The following is a 22,131-nucleotide window of genomic DNA, read 5'->3' as shown; positions in this document are numbered from 1 at the left end:
GATGGGAGTGGTGGCCCCTAACCAGCTCCGAGGGCTTCTCCAGGCTTTTTTTTTTTTTTTTTTTTTTTTTGAGATGGAGTCTCGCTCCGTCGCCAGGTTGGAGAACAGTGGCGCGATCTCGGCTCACTTCAAGCTCCGCCTCCCGGGTTCACGCCATTCTCCTGCCTCAGCCTCCTGAGTAGCTGGGACTACAGGCACCGGCCACCGCGCCCGGCTAATTTTTTGTATTTTTAGTAGAGACGGGGTTTCACCGTGGTCTCGTTCTCCTGACCTTGTGATCTGCCCGCCTCGGCCTCCCAAAGTGCTGGGATTACTGGCGTGAGCCACCACGCCCGGCCTTCTCCAGGCTTTTCTAAGCCCCAGGCCTGCCTGATTCCCAGTTTCCAGCAACCCCTCTAGCCACGTTTTCTCCTCCCTCCCTTATTAGCATATCTTCCATTGTATCTTTCTTTCCTTTCTTTCTTTTTTTTTCCTTTGCAGATGAGGTCTCACTCTGTCACTGCAGCCTCGACCTTCCAGGCTCAAGATGTCCTCCACCTCAGCCTCCCAAGTAGCAGGGACCACAGGCGGCACCACCACGCCCGGCTAGTTTTTGTATTTTTGGTAGAGACACGAGATTTCACCATGTCACTCACGCTAGTCGTGAACTCCTGAGCTCAAGCCATCCACCCTCCTTGGCCTTTCAAAGTGCTGGGATTACAGGCGTGAGCCACCTTGCATCCCAGTTGTCTCTTTCTACCCCATTGGAACTCTCCTCCTTTCATTCTTCTAATTCCAAAGTTCCCTCTTCCTTTCTTAAGTGCTCTCCCCAGAATCCTTATCTGCTACCTACACACCTTTTTTCCAGCACAGTTCCAGGGCTCTTTGGGCCACAGCTCACCTTCTGGTCTCTCTCTAACACTCTCCACACCTCCGTCCTACTCATCTTCCTTCTTTTAGTTCTGAATCCCTCTCTTGTGGTTTTCCTAAGTGCCAAGCTTTCCTGTAGTCCCCACCAGACTTTTTAAATGCTTCCTCAGGAGAACTGAAGACTGGTTAACTTTTTTTTTTTTTTTTTTTTTTTTTTAAGATAGCAGTGGGGAGGGGAAGTTCTGGGGCCAAAGTTGGATAACCAGGGCCTGAGAAATAAAGATAAGAGGGTATATTCCTCCCCCAGGAGACAAAGGAGAAGGTGGATGGAGAAGGGGAAACTGGGCCTCAGCCAGCACTGGGATGATGCGACCAGCTCTGTCAACATGCCTGAGGAGCACACACAACGCTTGCCTTGGCTGGACCGGAGACTGTGATCACCACCCTTCCAACCCATCCCCCAGCACGCAGGCTGGCATGGCCACGCCCACAGTGCCCCAAGTGCCGCCTGCCTTGCAGTGACTCACTTCCTCTGTATGGGCTGCTGAGGTGTCCCAAGGAGAGGACAGGCCATCTCCAGGCCTTCAGCCCATAGTTTAGATATCTGGCCTGGCTTTGTGGATAGGCAAGCATACATGGGTCCCAAATGTGGAAGGTGGGTTTTTTCAGGTCAGGTGGAACTGTAAACACTGAAGCCTATTTGAGTAAGAAGCAGACCCTAGCTAGTACCTAATGGAGATTCAGGGGCCAGGAGTTTCGGGGAGGAAACATTTCCTAACAAGAGGTAAAATAGCCAAGAGGAGTTTCTATGTATTCTGAAATCAGGCAATGGAAAGTATTTGCAGAAAAGCAATGTAGGGACCAGGCCCGGTGGCTCACGCCTGTAATCCCAACACTTTGGGAGGCCGAGGTGGGTGGATCACCTGCAGTCAGGAGTTCAAGACCAGCCTGCCCAACATGGTGAAACCTCATCTCTACTAAAAATGCAAAATTTAGCTAGGCATGGTGGCACATGCCTGTCTGTAGTCCCAGCTACTTGGGAGGCTGAGGCAGGAGAATTGCTTGAACCTAGGAGGGGGAGGTTTGTTGCAGTGAGCCGAGATCATGCCACTGCCCTCCAGCCTCAGTAGCAGAGCAAGACTCCATCTCAAAAATAAATAAATAAAAGGCTGTGGCCGTGCGCGGTGGCTCACGCCTGTAATCCCAGCACTTTGGGAGGCCGAGGCGGGCGGATCACAAGGTCAGGAGATCGAGACCACAGTGAAACCCCGTCTCTACTAAAAATACAAAAAATTAGCCGGGCGCAGTGGCGGGCGCCTGTAGTCCCAGCTACTCAGGAGGCTGAGGCAGGAGAATGGCGTAAACCCAGGAGGCGGAGCTTGCAGTGAGCCGAGATCGCGCCACTGCACTCCAGCCTGGGCGACAGAGCGAGACTCCGTCTCAAAAAACAAAAAAAAATAAAAAAATAAAAAATAAAAGGTTGGGTACGGGGCTCATGCCTATAATCCCAGCACTTTGGGAGGCCAAGGTGGGTGGATCACCTGAGGTCAGGAATTTGGGACCAGCCTGGCCAACATAGTGAAACCCCATCTCTATTAAAAATACAAAAATTATCTGGGCATGGTGGTGCATGCCTGTAATCCCAGCTACTCGGGAGGCTGAGGCAGGAGAATTGCTTAAACCAGGGAGTTGGAGGTTGCAATGAGCCGAGATCACACCACTACACTCCAGCCTGGGCCACAGAGTGAGACTCCGCCTCAAAAAAAAAAAAAAAAAAAAAGAAAAGAAAAAGAAAAAGAAAGGAAAAGAAAAGGTGGTAGATTAGATCCTCTCTAAGATTTTCTCCAACTCTGCAATTCTAAAATGTACAACATGGGGATGGAAGGTGATCAGTACATCTGTAAACAACTGCAGTCCGGCCCTGAAGTTGAACAAAACAAAACCTAGGGAGAGGAATGAGATTGCAGCAGGTTTCAGCGCAGTGATTGTGAACGCATCACACACACACTCCTCACAGGCAACGACTTCGCTTCTGCCATGTGACTGAGCCTCTGTTGGCCTTCATATTCAGAGTTCAACCTGGCAGGCTGGCCAGGAGTCCCTTGGAGAGGTTTGGCGTGAGGAAACAGGAGGCCTCACGATTCCTTCAGTTCCCTCTAAGTCTGCTGGGCAGGTAGCCAGAAGAAACTCTGAAGTGTACAGAAAGCCGATGGCCAGGGGGACCCCAGCTGCGGAGCTGCAGTACCATGTTTACCCAGCCTAACTGCGGTCACCCAGTCTCCTGCATGTGTCCGAGGTCAGCCTCGGCGGCACCCCTGAGTAGGTATCTACCTGAGGCTCTTCCCGTGATGGTACCTGCATACCAAGTCCACCCAGGAACCTGGCGTCCTCCGGAGGCTGCACTTCGCAAGTGGGCTAAGACAGCCCCTTGATATGTTAGGCTGGAGCCAGAGACCTCAAGGGGCCACTAGGGGACTCGAGACGCTCAGTGGCTGCTGGCGCCCTCTTGTGGCCATTTTGGGGATTGGCAAGAAAAGTTTCGGAAGCGAGCCAAGATCGGAATTCTTGGGGAGGTAAGTAATAATAACAGTAACAGTTACCATATAAGAATACATATTGTTATATATTAGATAACATTGTGACATGTCTACTTAACAGCGCTGTGCCCAGAACTCTTCTAAGTACTTTGTATGCACTGTATTTATTTAATTCTCACAACAACCTATAACATAAACACTGTTATGTGTTTGTTGATGATTAGGAAACTGAGCACAAAATAGTTGCCCAAGGTCACACAGAAGACCAGAATCCCAACTCTAAGAAGTCTGGCTCCAGAAGCTTTGCTTTTAGCCACCATGCTGAGACTGAGTTCCATTTTGGGGTTGTCAGGTGAAATACAGGACACACTGTTAAAACTATAATTTCAGATAAACAAAAAATAATAATTACAGGCTGTGGCTCACGCCTGTAATCCCAGCACTTGGGGAGGCCAAAGCGGGCGGATCACGAGGTCAGGAGTTCGAGACCAGCCTGGCCAACATGGTGAAACCCTATCTCTACTAAAAATACAAAAAATTAGCCAGGCATGATGGCAGGCGCCTATAATCCCAGCTACTCGGGAGGTGGAGGCAGGAGAATTGCTTGAACCCGAGAGGCAGACGTTGTAGTGAGCCAAGATCATGCCACTGCACTCCAGCCTGGGCAACAGAGAGAGACTCTGCCTCAAAAAACCAAAATGTTAGTATATTTAATGAAATATTTGGGTCATACCTGTACCGACAAATGATTCCTCATTTATGTGAAATTCTAATTAAGCTGCATGTCCTGTATTTTTTTTTTTTTTTTTTTTTTTTTGAGACGGAGTCTCGCTCTACCGCCCAGGCCGGAGTGCAGTGGCCGGATCTCAGCTCACTGCAAGCTCCGCCTCCCGGGTTTACGCCATTCTCCTGCCTCAGCCTCCCGAGCAGTTGGGACTACAGGCGCCTGCCACCGCGCCCGGCTAGTTTTTTGTATTTTTTTTTTTAGTAGAGACGGGGTTTCACCGTGTTAGCCAGGATGGTCTCGATCTCCTGACCTCGTGATCTGCCCGTCTCGGCCTCCCAAAGTGCTGGGACTACAGGCTTAAGCCACCGCGCCCGGCCCTGTATTTTTATTTATTTAATCTAACACCCCTACTTTACAAGGGCACTTTTCTCTGCCACATGCAATTACACAGATTACTTTTTTTTTTTTTAGATGGAGTCTCGCTCTGTCGCCCAGGCTGGAATGCAGTGGTGCCATCTCAGCTCACTGCAAACTCCACCTCACAGGTTCAAGCGATTCTCCTGCCTCAGCCTCCCGAGTAGCTGGGATTACAGGTTCGCGCCACCATGCCTGGCTAATTTTTTGTATTTTTAGTAGAAAGGGGGTTTCACTTTGTTAGCCAGGCTGGTCTCAATCTCCTGACCTCGTGATCCACCTGCCTCGGCCTCCCAAAGTGCTGGGATTACAGGCGTGAGCCACCATTGCCTGGCCACATTACATTATTTATTTATTTATTTACTTTTATTAGTTCAATAGTTTTTGGGGACGAGGTGGTGTTTGGTTACATGTTTAAGTTCTTTAGTGGACACATTACGTCATGTAATTATCCCAGGAAAGCTGTTCTCGGAGGCCCCAGCATGTCCCACAGCCTCCGTCTCTCGCAATCCTCCCATTTAGAGAGCTGAAAGGACTAGCGAAGCTCACAGAACATAGGTGGCAGAGCCGGGTATTGAACCCTCATTCTCCAGTTCTGACACAGGTGCATGTTTTCCACTTTAACAGGAGAGAAAAGTGAGGAGCAGTGATTACCACCACAGAAATATCCCTTCATGCCGTGTCCTCCAGCCTGATCTCGTCAGGGTGGTGGAGCCACTGCAGGTCCCTCCTCCGGGGATGTAGGAATCCCAGTGAAGGCCTTCCTGGGTTGGGAGAGAGGCAGAGGAGTGGAGGCAGGGCTCTAGCTTCAGTGCCCTGCCCCTACCCAGGCTCTCGGGGGAGGCAGGAAAGAGGCTGTATTTAGACCCGAGGGACCCAGCTGTGAGGCTGGAGCAGCTGCTGCATGGTGGGGCGGGGTGGGGGCTCCGCAGGGCTGCTCACCTGCTGCTCTGTGCAGGGACAGCCTCAAGCCCAGCTGCTGGGTTGCATCACCTGCAGCTAAAACAGCCACGGGGCCCAGGCTGCCAAAAGGCAACAGAAGGAGTCTAAGAAACCAGGCGAGGGAGCCTCCCCGATCTCTCTGTTGCCTTTTGGGAGCATAGAGCTTCCCTCTGAAGGTAACACCCTTTGCATTTTTCTCTCTTGACTCTTCATCAGCTTCCACCCCCAAATACTTGTGCCCTTCCTTCTCCACAGATATAAACAGTCCCTGGGCACTCTCCACCTAGGCCAGCTGGCTCTAATAAAGCAGCAGTCAAGGGAGTTTCTGGGCTGGGACCCCCTCTGGGGTGCAGGCTGGGGTGCCCTGCTGGTATGTGCCCCAACAGGTTTTTCCCTATCAGCCTTGAAATCAGCCTGCAGCCTGTCTGACCTGCCCCCCAGGGAGCTGGAGCCAGAGGCAGAGCCAGGTCAGAAGCTGGACTTTGAGACTAGGCCTCTGTGGTCCCACCTGGACCCACAGGGGAGGCAGTGCATAAAGCCTCCTGTGTTTGAGGCTGGGCCGCTGAGAGGCTGAGTGGAGTTCACTCACATGGGTTGAGGCCCAGTTCCTGGGAGAAGAGATGCTGGGCAGGAAGGTGTCTGCATGTGGGACTCTGTACAGCCCGGTCCTCTCCCAAGTCTGGGAGGGGCCAGAGTCAGACAACTGCTGGGTTGGTCCCTAAGAGAGGTCATCTGACTGGCTGTTCAGCCTAGGCTGCATCCCCGCCCCCTTTCCTCTACCAGGCCACACCAGAGCCGGTGCTCACACAGGCGAGCTACCAGGCCACAAGGACGACACCCACCCCGCCTCTGCACCTCTGAGTAAGTACTGGGCCTTCGGCCCCCGTGCCGGGAGAACTTGTTGATTGCTTGGGGGAGGGAGGAATGAGTTTTCCTTTTCCAACATGAGAGTGCCTCCTTTCCTGTCCAGGCATCCATGTACTTGCGAGAACCCTTGTTCACATCAGCTAAGAGATTGCACCTGCTGACCTAGAGATTCCCACCTGTGGCTCCTAGGGTGAGAGGCAGCCGAGCAGGTAGGCAGGTGTATAGGCGGGAATTGAGGGATTGAGGGTTGCTTGTCAGTTGGGGCTGCAGGTGGGGGAGATGCTGTTTGGAGTTGTCTCCCACTCTGCGTGCTTAATCCTGCCACCTCACCTCAGCTCCCCTGCACTGCCCCAGGAGACCCCAGCCAGGCCCCGGAAGGAGGGCCATAGACCTCAGAAGGGGGGCATCTACCCAGGACCAAGGCCTGAGGAGCCTCAGGGCTGACCCTGGCATCAGGGAGGGTTGGCGCCTGGTCCAGGAGCATCCCGCATCAATCCCCACTTCCTAAAGGAGTGGGGAGAGGTGGGGAAGGTGGGGGCTCCCCTCTTACCTCACCATTTCAGCTCCAGTTCTGGCTCCAACCCTAAGCAGGTTGATCTTTTTTTCTGCAGCAAGGATAGGAACAGGCGACTGGAACCCAGGCTCCAGGGTCTTGGGGGGTCATAAGGAGTCCCTGGAGGGCCAGGAAATTCAGCTCTGTGGGCTCCTGTTTCCTTCCCCAGGGCAGCCAGCAGTAGCACCATGTCTGCGAGTGGTGGGAAGATGGGACCATCCCTCACCCAGGAGATCCTCAGCCACCTGGGCCTGGCCAGCAAGGTAGGGGCTGTTGGGATTTCAGAGATCACTTTTAATATCTCAGCTCAGGCTGTGAGAGGATGGGAGGCAGGAAAGTGGAGGACAGGCCCTGAGGTTATGCTGAGGTGGGGTAGGCAGCCTGGCCGTGGCCCTTGCCGACCACCCCGTGCTCCCACAGACTGCAGCGTGGGGGACCCTGGGCACCCTCAGGACCTTCCTGAACTTCAGCGTGGACAAGGATGCGCAGAGGCTACTGAGGGCCATTACTGGCCAAGGTGAGCCCCTTTCCCCCTCTACTTGAGGCTGCCTTTTAGAGCCAATCTGTAGACCAAGGAGGAGCCAGGAAGGAGGAACTAGAGATGTTGGAGAAACATTTGTGGAACGCCTTCATTCTTGTATGTCAGGCACCACAGTAGGTGTGTCAAACCCGTTCTCACAACACCCCTGTGAGGCAAGGCTTATTATTTCCATTTTCCAGATGAGGAAACTGGGGCTCAGGGAGATTAAGAGGCTTGCCCAAAGTCACTCAGCTCATAATGACAGAGGTGGTATTCTCATCTAGGTCAGCCGATCCCTGCAAATCCTATTTTTTTTTTTTACCACCACACCAGGCCATCTTTGCCTTGGTCTGGGTCGGATTTGCATGCTGTTTTGACTATTTATTTGCAACTTCTTTTGAGATAAAATGGAAGTGGGGGTGATATAGCCCCTGCTCCTTTCCTTCCTAGCCCTCTCCTGGAGTAGGGGCATCCCACTATGTAAAGACCCTGCTCACAGCACAGCCCTCATCTCGGTTCAGGCGTGGACCGCAGTGCCATTGTGGATGTGCTGACCAACCGGAGCAGAGAGCAAAGGCAGCTCATCTCACGTGCCTTCCAGGAGCGCACCCAACAGGTAAGGCCATGCTGACCTCCCACAGCAGTGGACTGGGGTGAGAAACCCCCTGGAGGACTCGAGAGACAGCAACAGCCACTGAGGCCAGCCCCTGCTTCCTGGCTAAACAGGGCCTGAGATGAAAACCAGCCAAATCTTCCCAAACCTCCCCATGCTTCTGGAGCCCTTCCCCTCACCCCCGTGCCTCTGCTGTGGGGACCATTTCTCGTAGGACCTGCTGAAGTCCCTACGGGCAGCCCTTTCCGGCAACCTGGAGAGGATCGTGATGGCTCTGCTGCAGCCCGCAGCCCGGTTTGACGCCCAGGAATTGAGGACAGCTCTGAAGGTAGCAGGAGGGCAGACTTGCTGGGGTCTCTGGGGAAGGGAGAAGGCTGTCAGCCTTGCTTTTGCAAAATGAGAGTCTCCCTCTCGTCGTCCCATATTGTTCCTTAGAAGGAGAAGCAGCCGATGTCCGCCACTGTCTGCCATCCTAATGGCATGGCCAGTCTGAGAGTAGACTCTCAATTTCTTGTAGGCCTCAGATTCTGCGGTGGATGTGGCCATTGAAATTCTTGCCACTCGAACCCCACCCCGGCTGCAGGAGTGCCTGGCAGTCTACAAACACGGTAAGAATATGGAGGGAGGGGTCCCAAGTGCCGGAGAAGGGGCTGTAGGACAGTCCGCTCCTCTCCTGTACTCCCCATAGGTGAGCTATCTGGCAACCTGGCTGCCTAAGTTCTATTCCCTTGGGGTCTTTCCTCTTTCCCCCACCAGTGCCTCAGTCTCCGCAGGGGAGAGAGCCAGATGTGATCATTAAAAAAAGAGAAGCAGGCCAGGCGTGGTAATTCATGCCTATCATCCCAACACTTTGGGCAGCGGAGGTGGGTTTGTCGCTTGAGCCCAGGAGTTCAACACCAGTCACAGGCAACATAGGAAAACCCCATCCGTGCCAAAAATTCAAAAAAACTAGCTGGTCACGGTGGTTCACACCTGTGGTCCCAGCTACTCAGGAGGTTGAGGTGGGAGGATCACCCGAGCTTGGAAAGTTGAGGCTGCAGTGAGCTGAGATCATGCTACTGGCACTGCACGCCAGCCTGGGTGACAGGAGTGAGAGCATATATCTCTCTCTCTCTGTCTCTCTCTCTCTTTCTCTCTCTCTCTCTCTCTCTCTCACACACACACACACACACACACACACACACACACACACAAAGAGAGAGAAGCAATGATTAACCATCTTAATCTGGAGCTCCAAGGCAGATTCCAAAGTGACAGTCCCAAAGGTACTCATGTCACCTTCCCAACCCCTTGCCGGTCCCTGCCATCACACCACATTCCAAGCTGAACCCAGCCGTGCTGCAGCCTGAGGGAAAGGTGGGAACCTGCCCTCTGAGTCATGGGTGTCACCTTTCATGCCCCTGATGGCTGGCCTTGCTTGGCTACAAATGTCTCACCCACTAATTTGTGGCTTTTTCCCATCCTCATCTTACCACCCCTTCCCCTACTCCCACCGCTTTTTCTTGCTTTCCCCAATTTTCCTTTGATGTCTAATCTCGGCCTTTGTTCTTCTTTTGAGACAAGGTCTTGCCCTATAGCCTAGGCTGTACAGTGATGTGATCATGGCTCACTGCAGCCTTGACCTTCCTGGGCTCAATCAATCCTTCCACCTCAGCCTCCTAAGTAGCTGGGACTACAGGTGTGCCACCACCATGCCCAGCTAATTTTTGTATTTTTTGTATAGATGGGGTTTCTTTGTGTTGTCGAGGCTGGTCTCGAACTTCTGGGCTTAAGCCATCTCCTGCCTCAGCCTCTGAAAGTGCTGGGATTACAGGCATGAGCCACCGCCCCGGCTGTGGCCTATGTTCTTAATCCCTCTCCTACCTTCCTTCCTTCTTGCATCCATTTCTCTCGTCTCCTTCCATTTCTCCCTTTCCTGCTCTTTTCCTTCCTCATAGCCCACCTCTCATATCATTTTTCCTTACCTCCAACAAGGGTGCCAGGTCCTAGCCATCTTGTGTTATAATACAGGTTTCCCTAGCTCTTCTTCACTGCCTGGCCCCAACTCTGATAATGATTGCGTCCTACCCAGCAGGTTGGTGCTTGGTGATGAAGCCACCGCACGCCTCACAACTTAGAGATGTTTTTAGAGTGGCCGTGATGGTACTTGTGCCTTACATCCTGGGAGCTAGCAGCCATCAAGCTACTCCAAGCAGGGGCTAGCAGGGCTAGCAGGGCATAGCGGGTCAGGCATTTGGCAGGTCCTGGGGATACCTACACTAGGGAAACTCAGGAAGATTCAGAGAGCTCCTCACCCCACCCCAGATTTCCAGGTGGAGGCTGTGGATGACATCACGTCTCAGACCAATGGCATCTTGCGGGACCTGCTCCTGGCCCTGGTCAAGGTGAGGAGGACTGACCTGCAAGGAAGGGAGTCACATTCACCAGGCAAGGTGACACGCTGGAGCAGGGAGCATTGCTGTCCTATAATGGACAAGAGAGGACTTTAGGGGAGACCAGGCTTTGCTTGTTGGTCTGGAGATAAAAAGGTGCCCTTCGAAGAGCCCTCTAAGAACAGTTTCTCCTCCTAGGGGGGCCGTGACAGCTACTCTGGAATCATTGACTATAATCTGGCAGAACAAGATGTCCGGGTGAGCAGGGGGTTTAGGAGTGTACACAGCCGCCTTGCACGTAAGATGCCTTCCTCCACCGTATCTTAGAGCCAATGACCTACGTGTCCATTTGTCCTGCAAACCCATCCTTGCCTTGGAGAGGGAGTTCTCAGTTATGTGGTAGAGGCAGGAGTTGTCAGGTAGCGTCATAGCTGAAGCCTTTTCACTCATCTAGCCTCTGACTCCTGAACTCATCAACCGACAGATTCTTCTCTCATGAGCATTTGGGGGCACAAAGCCTCCTCAGACCTTTTGGGGATTATTTAATCCTTGGGTACCAGGATTTTTCCAAATCAGTGAACAGAGTTATGAGGCTATAAGGGCAGAGCCCTCTCTTAGCCCTATTTCTTTCTTAAAAAACATAAAATAAATAAAAACAACTAGTAGGCCAGGCATGGTGGCTTATACCTGTAATCCCAGCACTTTGGGAGCCTGAACAGGAGGATCATTTGAGCCCAGGAGTCCAAGACCAGCCTAGGCAACATAGTGAGACTCTGTCTCCACAAGATATTTTTAAAAATTAGCTGCACCTGTAGTTCCAGCTAGCTAGGAGGCTGAGGTGGGAGGATCGCTTGAGCCTGGGAAGTTGAGGCTGAGGTGAGCCCTGGTCATGCCACTGCACTCCAGCTTGGGTGACAGAGAGAGACCCCATCTCTCTGTGTCTCTCTCTCTCTCTCTCTCTCTCACACACACACACCCCTAGTTTACAAGTTAAAATACTTTTTTTTTTGAGACGGAGTCTTGCTCTGTCGCCCAGGCTGGGGTGCAGTGGCCGGATCTCAGCTCACTGCAAGCTCCGCCTCCCGGGTTTACGCCATTCTCCTGCCTCAGCCTCCCAAGTAGCTGGGACTACAGGTGCCCACCACCTCGCCCGGCTAGTTTTTTTGTTTGTTTTTTTTTGTTTGTTTGTTTTTGAGATGGAGTCTCGTGCTGTCGCCCAGGCTGGAGTGCAGAGGCCAGATCTCAGCTCACTGCAAGCTCCGCCTCTAGGGTTTACGCCATTCTCCTGCCTCAGCCTCCCGAGTAGCTGGGACTACAGGCGCCCGCCACCTCACCTGGCTAGTTTTTTGTATTTTTTTGTAGAGACGGGGTTTCACTGTGTTAGCCAGGATGGTCTCGATCTCCTGACCTCGTGATCCACCCGTCTCGGCCTCCCAAAGTGCTGGGATTACAGGCTTGAGCCACCGCGCCTGGCCTAAAATAACTTTTTCTGGCCGGTTGTGGTGGCTCACGCCTATAATCCCAACAATTTGGGAGGCCGAGACAGGAGGATCACTTGAGGTCAGGAGTTTGAAACCAGCCTAGCCAACATGGCAATACCCCATCTCTACTAAAAATACAAAAATTAGCCAGGAATGATAGTGGGCGCCTATAATTCCAGCTACTCGGGAGGCTGAGGCTGGAGAATCGCTTGAACCTGGGAGGCAGAGGTTGCGGTGAGCTGGGATCATACCACTGCGCTCCAGCCTGGGTGACAGAATGAGACTCCATCTCAAAAAAAAAATCCTTTTCCACCCTTAATCCCATTTCCATGATGATGATGATAGATTCTGGAACATAATACCCATGGCTCCCTAGGCCCCACCAATGATCCCGATTCACTCCTCCCTGACTCATTCCTCCCTCCCAGGCACTACAGCGGGCAGAAGGACCTAGCACAGAGGAGACATGGGTCCCACTCCTCACCCAGCGAAATCCTGAACACCTCATCCGAGGTACACACAAGCCTTCTTGTCCCCTAGCTTGCTCTAATGATGAGTTTGGGTTGTGGAAGGTGTGGGGAGGGCCCATCCTTTCCAGTGATAATTAATCCCCCATCCATCTTTCTAACTGCCTCCCACACACACAAGTGTTTGATCAGTACCAGCGGAGCACTGGGCAAGAGCTGGAGGAGGCTGTCCAGAACCGTTTCCATGGAGATGCCCAGGCGGCTCTGCTCGGCCTAGGTAGGGGCCTGCTCAGGATTTGAGAAGTAAGTCTCTCTTGGGATGGGAGATTGTGGCCCTAGTTGTGAACCTCCATCCTTCCATCTTTGTTTCCAGCTTCAGTGATCAAGAACACACCGCTGTACTTTGCTGACAAACTTCACCAAGCCCTCCAGGTGAGAGGGGCACTCCTTTCCCTCCCCAGAACAGAAACCAGGGAGGAGAGAGGAAGTCTCAGCTTGCGGCTAATGTAACCATCCTATATGTACCATCTAAACCTCAAGCCGCGCTCCTTCCCAGGGCTTACGCACCAGGGCTTACACACCAGGGCTTACACAGGGGTGGAAGAATGAGCTGCGGTGAGAACTAACTTAATTGAGGCCCTGAAACTAACATTTTGGCCTTGTTAATGTCTAGGTGGCCAAATAGAGATATGAATCTGCTCTGTAAGATAGTGCCTTGTCCAGGCATAGTTGTCGCCAGAGTGATGGTGATAACACTAGCAAGAAAAATGACAAGGGCTGGCATTTTGCGGGTGCTGTTTGTGTGCCACGGCCTATCCTGAGCAGGGCACACACATTTCGATTAATCCTCACAACCATATCCATCCATATCTTATAGATGAAAAAACTGAAGCCCAGAGAAGTTAAGTACCTTGCTCAAGGTCACATAGCTAGTAAGTCATATAGTCTCCCTACACAATACTTCACGATGTAAGACATCTCCGGCCTCTGTGTCCTAAGTAGCTGGGATTACAGGCGTGCGCCACCACATCTGGCTAATTCTGAATTGTTTTTAAAAAGGAAAAACTCAGCCTCCCAAGTAACTGGGATTACAGGTGCCCACCACCACGCCTGGCTAATTTTTGTATTTTCAGTAGAGACAGGGTTTCACCATGTTGGCCAGGCTGGTCTCGAACTCATGACCTCAGGTCATTAACCCTTCTCGGCCTCCCAAAGTGCTAGGATTACAAGCGTGAGCCACTGCGCTTGGCCCATGTTATCCATACTTAAACTGCTGACCGTGCCTTGAGTGGTTCCACCAATAGAATCCAGTCATTCTGTTGATTGAATTAGGTCTCTTATTAGTAGAAGTGTCCCCCAAAATCTATAAATAAAAAGTTCAGGAAGGGCGCAGTGGCTTACGCCTATAATCTCAACACTTTGGGAGGCCAAAGTGGACGGATCACTTGAGGTCAGCAGTTTGAGACCAGCCTGGCCAACATGGTGAAACCTTGTCTCTACTAAAAATACAAAAATTACCTGGGCGTGGTAGTGTGTGCCTGTAATCCCAGCTACTCAGGAGGCTGAGGCAGGAGAATCACTTGAACCCAGGAAGCAGAGGTTACAGTAAGCCGAGATTGCGACACTGCACTCCAGCCTGGGCAACAAGAGCAAAACTCCATCTTAAAATAAATACATTAATTAATTAATTAATTAAAAAGTTCACTTAGAGAAAACATAAAATTCAAAGAGATAGGCTGGGCGCGGTGGCTCATGCCTGTAATCCCAGCATTTTGGGAGGCCGAGGTGGGCGGCTCACGAGGTCAGGAGATTGAGACCATCCTGGCAAACACGGTGAAACCCCATCTCTACTAAAAATAAAAAAAATAAGCCGGACAAGGTGGTGGGCACCTGTAGTCCCAGCTACTCGGGAGGCTGAGGCAGAAGAATGGCGTGAATCCGGGAGACAGAGCTTGCAGTGAGCTGAGATCATGCCACTGCACTCCTGCCTGGGTGACAGAGCAAGACTCCGTCTCAAAAAAAAAAAAAAAAATTGAAGAGATAAAAGTAGTTATCATTGCCAGGTGTGGTGGCTCACACCTGTAATCCCAGCACTTTGGGAGGCCAAGGCAGGTGGATCACAAGGTCAAGAGTTCGAGATCAGCCTGGCCAACATGGTGAAACCCTGTCTCTACTAAAAATACAAAAATTAGCCAGGCGTGGTGGCAGGCACCTGTAATCCCAGCTACTTGGGAGACTGAGGCAAGAGAATTGCTTGAACCTGGGAGGCAGAGGTTGCAGTGAACTGAGATCATGCCACTGCACTCTAGCCTGGGTGACACAGTGAGACTAAAAAAGTAGTTATCGGCCGGGCGCGGTGGCTCAAGCCTGTAATCCCAGCACTTTGGGAGGCCGAGATGGGCGGATCGCAAGGTCAGGAGATCGAGACCATCCTGGCTAACCTGGTGAAACCCCGTCTCTACTAAAAAAAAATACAAAACACTAGCCGGGCGAGGTGGCGGGCGCCTGTAGTCCCAGCTACTTGGGAGGCTGAGGCAGGAGAATGGCGTGAACCCGGGAGGCGGACCTTGCAGTGAGCTGAGATCCGGCCACTGCACTCCAGCCTGGGCGACAGAGCAAGACTCCGTCTCAAAAAAAAAAAAAAAAAAAAAGTAGTTATCATTTTGGCAGATGGAATAGGTTTCTGTAGACTGGTTGAGAAGCCATCATGCCATGTTGATGATTGCCCAAAAGTTAGTAAATATAAGGAGATATCATCCAGAGATTTCTATCTTGATGGTAGATTATTATACTTGCCCAATAAAGCCTATAAGATTCATTTGAAGAGTTGTAGTTATCTGTCCAAATTCCTGTCATAAATACAAACTATCCCAGCAGTAGATGATTTTGTAGTGTATTTGGATTACAAGACCCACACTCTTGAGTGTAGGTGAAAGATTTATCTCAGAAGTAGTAGTCGGCGGGGCCAAGCATGGTGGCTCACGCTTTTAATCCTAGCACTTTGGGAGGCTAAGGTGGGAGGATCGCTAGAGGTTGGGAGTTCAAGACCAACTTAGCGACATAGCAAGACCTAGTCTCTACAAAAATAAAATTAGCCAGGCATAGTGGCATCTGCCTCTAGTCCCAACTACTCAGGAGGATGTGGTGGGAGGATTGCTTGAGCCCAGGAATTAGAAGTTACAGTGAGCTGTGATTATTCCACCACACTTCAGCCTGGGTGACAGAGCAAGATCCTGTCTCAAAAAAAAAAAAAAAAAAGAAGTAGTAGTCAGAAAATAACATAGGCCCATTTTTCTGATTTTTTTTTCTTTTTTTTTGGAGACAGTCTGGCTCTGTCGCCTAGGCTGGAGTGCAGTGGCGTGATCTCGGCTCAAGGCAACCTTCACCTTCTGGGTTCAAGTGATTCTCCGGCCTCTGTGTCCTAAGTAGCTGGGATTACAGGCATGTGCCACCACATCTGGCTAATTCTGACTTGGTTTTAAAAAGGAAAAACCCGGGCCAGGCGCTGTGGCGCATGCCTGTAATCCCAGGACTTTGGTAGGCTGAGGCAGGTGGATTATTTGAGGCCAGGAGTTCAAGACCAGCCTGGCCAACGTGGTGAAACCCCATCTCTACTAAAAATACAAAAATTAGCCAGGTGGTAGTGGTGAGCGCCTGTAATCTCAGCTGCTTGGGAGGCTGAGGTAAGAGAATCGCTTGAGCCTGGGAGGCAGAGGTTGCCATGAGCTGAGATGATCCCACTGCTCTCCAGTCTGGGTAGAAAAGTGAGACCTGCCTCCAAAAAATAAACAGGCCGGGCACAGTGGCTAACACCTGTAATCCCAGCACTTTGGGAGGCCGAGGCGAGCGGATCATGAGGTCAGGAGATGGAGACCATCTTGGCTAACAAGGTGAAACCCCATCTCTACTAAAAAATACAAAAAAATTAGCCGGGCGTGGTGGCCGGTGCCTGTAGTCCCAGCAACTCCGGAGGCTGAGGCAGGAGAATGGCCTGAGCCCGGGGGGCGGAGCTTGCAGTGAGCCCAGATAGCGCCATTGCACTCCAGCCTGGGCAATAGAGCGAGACTCCGTCTCAAATAAATAAATAAATAAATAAACAAATAAAAAATAAATAAAAAAGGAAAAAATCATGATACATCTGTATTATTCTTTTTTTTTTTTTTTTTTTTAGACCGAGTCTCACTCTGTTACCCAGGCTGGAGTGCAGTGGTGCAATCTCGGGTCACCGCAACCTCTGCCTCCCGAGTTCAAGAGATTCTTCTGCCTCAGCCTCCCGAGTAGCTGGGACCACAGGTGCCTACCACCACGCCTGGCTAATTTTTGTGTTTTTAGTAGAGACGGGATTTCACCATGTTGGTCAGGATGGTCCTTAACTCCTGACTTCGTGATCCTCGCACCTCAGCCTCCCAAAGTGCTGGGATTACAGGCGTGAAGCCACTTTGCCCGGCCTTCTTCTTCTTTTTTCTTTTTTTCCTTTGAGATGGAGTCTCACTCTGTCACCAGGCTGGAGTGCAGTGGGGTGATCTCGGCTCACTGCAATCTTCACCTCCTGGGTTCAAGCAATTCTCCTCCTGCCTCAGCCTCCCAAGTAGCTGGGACTATAGTAGCCCGCCACCACATCCATCTGATTTTTTTATTTTTAGTAGAAACAGGGTTTCACCATGTTAGCCAGGCTGGTAGCGAACTTTTTTTCTTTTTCTTCTTTTTTGAGAGGGAGCCTTGCTCAGTCACCCAGGCTGGAGTGCAAGGCATGATCTCGGCTCACTGCCACCTCTGCCTCCTGGGTTCCAGCAATTCTCCTGCCTCAGCCTGCCGAGTAGCTGAGATTACAGGCGCCCACCACCACACCCGGCTAATTTTTGTATTTTTAGTAGAGACAGGGTTTCACCATGTTGGCCAGGCTGGTCTCAAACTCCTGACCTCAGGTGATCCACCAGCCTCAGTATTCCAAAGTGCTGGGATTACAGGCGTGAGCCACCACGCCCAGACTGTATTTTTCTTTTATGAGAGATATGTAGATATATGAAAACACAGATTGTGAAGAATAATCAGAAAAACGACCTTCAGAAAATCAGCAACTGATTCAGGACAAATTTCAACCAATCTGTAGTAAAAATTAATGTTCCCAGTGAAGATCCTGGGGCCATATGCAATGCCAGGTATATGATTAAGTATTATAATTAGGCCAGGCAAGGTGGCTCATGCCTGTAATCCCAGCACTTTGGGAGGCCGAGGCAGGTGAATCACCTGAGGTCAGGAGTTCGAGACCAGCCTGACCAACATGGTAAAAGCCCGTCTCTACTAAATATACAAAAATTAGCTAGGTGTGGTGGCATGCACCTGCATTCCCAGCTACTTGGGAGGCTGAAACAGGAGAATTGCTTGAACCTGGGAGGCAGAGGTTTCAGTGACCTGAGATTGTACCACTGCACCCCAGCCTGGGTGACAGAGTGAGACTCCATCTAAAAAAAAAAAATTATATTTAAGTCCAGGTGCAGTGGCTCACACCTGTAATCCCAGCACTTTCGGAGGCTGAAGTGGGCAGATCACTTGAGGTCAGGAGTTTGAGATCAGCCTGGCCAACATGGTGAAACCCCATCTGTACTAAAAATAAAAAAATTAGCTGGGTGTTTGGCACACGCTGTAGTCCCAGCTACTCGGGAGGCTGAGGCAGGAGACTCGCTTGAACCCGGGAGGGGGAGGTTGCAGTGAGCTGAAATCACGCCACTGCATTCCACTCTGGGCGACAGAGCGAGAAAAAAGAATACTTGTACAACAATGAGAGTATTCAGCTAATGAGTGACTCTTGCCCAGTTCTGTAACTTTAGAGTAACAAGCGTTGGAAGGAGAGAAGAATGGATACTGGGGAGCAATTGGCAATCTTTACGACAATACAAAACTAATGATGCATGAAAGTTAATATGAAGTAGACATTACGTCCACTGACAATTAGGTAATGAGTCTAAATGAATTGGAGCATCCTGTTTTACTTCATTTTTTTTTTGTGTTGTCAAAGGAGTTTATGATCTGTGGGGATGCCCAAAGTATGTGTTGTAGGCAGTTCTGGGAAGAGTCTTGTGAGTAAAGTGACTCAGGAAACTCTGAAAATGAGGATATTAGGAATTGATGACAACACTGGTGCACAGAAAAAAAACAGGAATTTTACAATTAAAAGTTTTTATTTAGAAATCTCTCATAACAACACATTACTTAGTATAATCAATTATAATTCAGGATTTTGGTGACTTGTACCTGTGTTATTTCTTTTTTTTTGGTTTTGAGACGGAGTCTCGCTCTGTCCCAGGCTGGAGTGCAGTGGTGGTTACTCTACTACAACCTCTGCCTCCCAGGTTCAAGCGATTCTCCTACCTCACCCTCCTGAGTGGCTGGGATTATAGGTGCCACCACACCCAGCTAATTTTTGTAGTTTTAGTAGAGACCATGTTGGTCAGGCTGGCCTCGAACTCCTGACCATAAATGATCTACTTGCCTTGGCTTCCCAAAGTTCTGGGATCACAGGCATGAGCCACCATACCTGGCCTGTTATTTCTCTTTTCTTTTTTTTTTGTTTTTTTTGTTTTTGTTTTTGTTTTTTTGAGACAGAGTTTTGCTCTTCTTGCCCAGGCTGGAGTGCAATGGCGCGATCTTGGCTCACTGCAATCTCCGCCTTGTGGGTTCAAGCAATTCTCCTGCCTCAGCCTCCCAAGTAGCTGGGATTACAGACGCCCACCACCATACCCAGCTCCGGCTTATTTTTGTATTTTTAGTAGAGACAGGGTTTCACCATCTTGGTCAGGCATGTCTCTAACTCCTGACCTCAGATGATCCACGCGCCTCGGCCTCCCAAAGTGCTGGGATTACAGGCGTAAGCCACTGTGCCTGGCCTGTTATTTCCAAACTGAACCTTTCATTACTTTCTTTAGCCAAAAAACAGGCCTGCTGCATGTACAGGAGGAAGATAGCAACGTTGCACCCTAAGGGTCCAACTGGAGACACTAATATGCAGAGATGGGGCTGTGAGATGGCCCTATTGGGTTGGAATCAGAACCAGAAGTCACACAACCTTGTTCCCTATCACAGCCCCATCAGCTCAGTATGGGGGTAGGGCAAGTATATCCTCCTTGGATATTCACTAACTTGAAAGTTAAAAGTAGTTTTCCTGGTTTTCATGCTGGCAGTCTTTACATGCACCAAATCTTTTCTAGCCTCCCTGAGATACCTATCTTTGGAGCTGCTCACCATCAAATTCTGGAGGTACACAGCTCTAAGCTAATGGTAGGGGCAGGAAAGACATGTAGAAGGAAATAAATACTCAAACTGCCCCCCATAGAGATTGATCTTTCCTGCTGTGTCATCTTCCATGAGGATGGACAAAGATAACTTTTGTCCCAAGATAATGTATAATGTACACTCTTATCCTTTGACTCCCACCTTGGCTCCACTTTCTGCAATAACCCTCCATGCCATTCAACCCCTACTCTCAGTGAGACTCTCACTAACCACCCCCCATCTGTTTCTTCCCCTACTAGGAAACTGAGCCCAATTACCAAGTCCTGATTCGCATCCTTATCTCTCGATGTGAGACCGACCTTCTGAGTATCAGAGCTGAGTTCAAGAAGAAATTTGGGAAGTCCCTCTACTCTTCTCTCCAGGTGAAACTTGGCTACTTCTTAGCCTGGAGCCCCAGGCCTTCACTCCTCACCTCCACCCTCACTCCCTGCACAGAGATGAGTATATTCTTGCCCCCTAGAAAACCCAGTAGTCAGCCGTGGCTCACACCTGTAATCCCAGCACTTTGGGAGGCTGAGGCAGGCGGATCACGAGGTCATGAGTTCGAGACCAGCCTGACCAACATGGTGAAACCCAGTCTCTACTAAAAATACAAAAATTAGCCAGGCAGAGTGGTGCACACCTGTAATCCCAGCTACTCAGGAGGCTGAGGCAGGAGAGTCACTTGAACCCAAAAGGTGGAGGTTGCGGTGAGCCGAGATCGTGCCACTGCACTCCACCCTGGGCGACAGGGCGAGACTCTGTCTTAAAAAAAAAAGAAAAGAAAAGAAAACCCAGAAAAGAAAAGAAATACAGTGCAGGACTCTGAGCTCCAGGAAGGACCCTTCCCTTCCAGATGAACTATGATGGACCAACCCAAAGGACGGGAGAGAGTACTTGGGCCATAGTAGTGGTGGATCTTTCTAACACTGAATTCCCTTGTCTGCAGGATACAGTGAAAGGGGATTGCCAGTCAGCCCTCCTGGCCTTGTGCAGGGCTGAAGACATGTGAGACTTCCCTGCCCCACCCCACATGACATCCGAGGATCTGAGATTTCCGTGTTTGGCTGAACGTGGGAGACCAGCTGGGCCTCCAAGTAGGATAACCCCTCACTGAGCACCACATGCTGTAGCTTCTTGAGGTTGAAACTGTTTCTTTAAAATCCTTTAATTTTCCTCATCTCAAAATTATATCTGTACCTGGGTCATCCAGCTCCTTCTTGGGTGTGGGGAAATGAGTTTTCTTTGATAGTTTCTGCCTCACTCATCCCTCCTGTACCCTGGCCAGAACATCTCACTGATACTTGAATTCTTTTGGCAAACTTCACTGTTGTTTGTGTTCCCTGATTGAAGTTTGGGTGGAGCAGGACATGGACCTGGAAGAGGCGTTGGAGTTGGAGGTGCCTTTGATGTGCACTTGGCTATTCAGCAGGAATCCTGTTTTGCCTTAGAGCTACAGTAATCAACTCCCACCCTCTCTATGTCTCCCCTCACCCTCATTCTCCAGGAAACTTCAGGCAAAATAATTGAGACACAGGCACCAGAACAAGGTGAGAAATGGTCAGGGGGAGCAAAGGACCATCTGTATGAACTGGGAAGCAAGCGGAGGGTCAAACTACCCTTCCCAGCTGGGAATTCTTGGGTTAGTGGAGAGTACAACCCTCAAATGCATGTGTCCAACCAGAGATTTGGAAACCCATCTCCCATGAGAGCACTATTTCCCATAGAAAACAAAAACAAAAACAGTAACAAAAACAGTCAGGCTTTGGTTCCCCCTGCTGGCTATATTAGAAACGACAGGTAGCTGGGCGCAGTGGCTCACGCATGTAATCCCAGCACTTTGGGAGGCCAAGGCAGGCGGATCACCTGAGGTCAGGAATTCAAGACCAGCCTGACCAACACAGCAAAACCCTGTCTCTACTAAAAATACAAAAATTAGCCGGGCACAGTGGGGCATGCCTGTAGTCCCAGCTGCTCAGGAGGCTGAGGCAGGAGAATTGCTTGAATCCGGGAAGTGGAGGTTGCAGTGAGCTGAGATTGCACCACTGCACTCCAGCCTGGGCAACAGAGACTCCATCTCAAAAGAAGGAGAGGGGAGGGGAGGGGAGGGGAGGGGAGGGGAGGGGAGGGGAGGGGAGGGGAGGGGAGGGGAGGGGAGGGGAGGGGAGGGGAGGGGAGGGGAGGGGAGGGGAAAAGACAAGACAGGTAACCACCTTCCTGCCTCTGACCCACCTCCCGCTTTTTGCATTCTTCAATTGGGTCAAATACTTAACCCCATTGCTTCAGGCTAAGGCAAGCAACAGATCTCAGGAAAGAAGGTTTTTTTCTTTTCCTTTCTTTTTTTTTTTTTTTTTTTAGACAGAGTTTTGCTCGTCGCCCAGGCTGGAGTGCAGTGGTGCGATCTTGGCTCACCACAACTTTCGCCTCCCAGGTTCAAGTGATTCTCCTGCCTCAGCCTCCCAAGTAGCTGGGATTACAGGCACCCACCACCACGCTGAGCTAATTTTTTGTATTTTTAGT

At 50.6% G+C, this 22,131-nt stretch overlaps 1 protein-coding gene and 1 long non-coding RNA gene across 2 annotated transcripts; one reads left to right on the top strand and one right to left on the bottom strand.

The window, feature by feature from the left end:
- Positions 1-5,014: 5,014 nt before the first annotated feature.
- Positions 5,015-12,558, bottom strand: LOC139360159 (uncharacterized). The gene is made up of 4 exons (XR_011617344.1): positions 12,538-12,558; positions 8,202-8,379; positions 6,887-7,009; positions 5,015-5,145 (listed from the first exon to the last, which is right to left on the bottom strand). It is a non-coding gene; the product is annotated as an uncharacterized lncRNA (long non-coding RNA).
- Positions 5,985-21,450, top strand: LOC105497824 (annexin A9). The gene is made up of 14 exons (XM_011769232.2): positions 5,985-6,330; positions 6,440-6,545; positions 7,059-7,152; positions 7,310-7,406; positions 7,931-8,025; positions 8,237-8,350; positions 8,540-8,630; positions 10,327-10,406; positions 10,593-10,652; positions 12,304-12,388; positions 12,524-12,619; positions 12,716-12,774; positions 19,872-19,994; positions 20,561-21,450. Exons 3-14 carry the CDS (start codon positions 7,078-7,080, stop codon positions 20,621-20,623), a joined length of 1,038 nt encoding a protein of 345 aa, XP_011767534.2. The 5' UTR covers positions 5,985-6,330; positions 6,440-6,545; positions 7,059-7,077; the 3' UTR covers positions 20,624-21,450.
- The last annotated feature ends 681 nt before the right edge of the window (positions 21,451-22,131 follow it).

Source organism: Macaca nemestrina, chromosome 1, assembly GCF_043159975.1.
Source record: "Macaca nemestrina isolate mMacNem1 chromosome 1, mMacNem.hap1, whole genome shotgun sequence".
NCBI classification, from domain to species: domain Eukaryota; kingdom Metazoa; phylum Chordata; class Mammalia; order Primates; family Cercopithecidae; genus Macaca; species Macaca nemestrina.
Note: the sequence above shows the minus strand (reverse complement) of the source record. Positions and strands in the feature narration are given on the sequence as shown.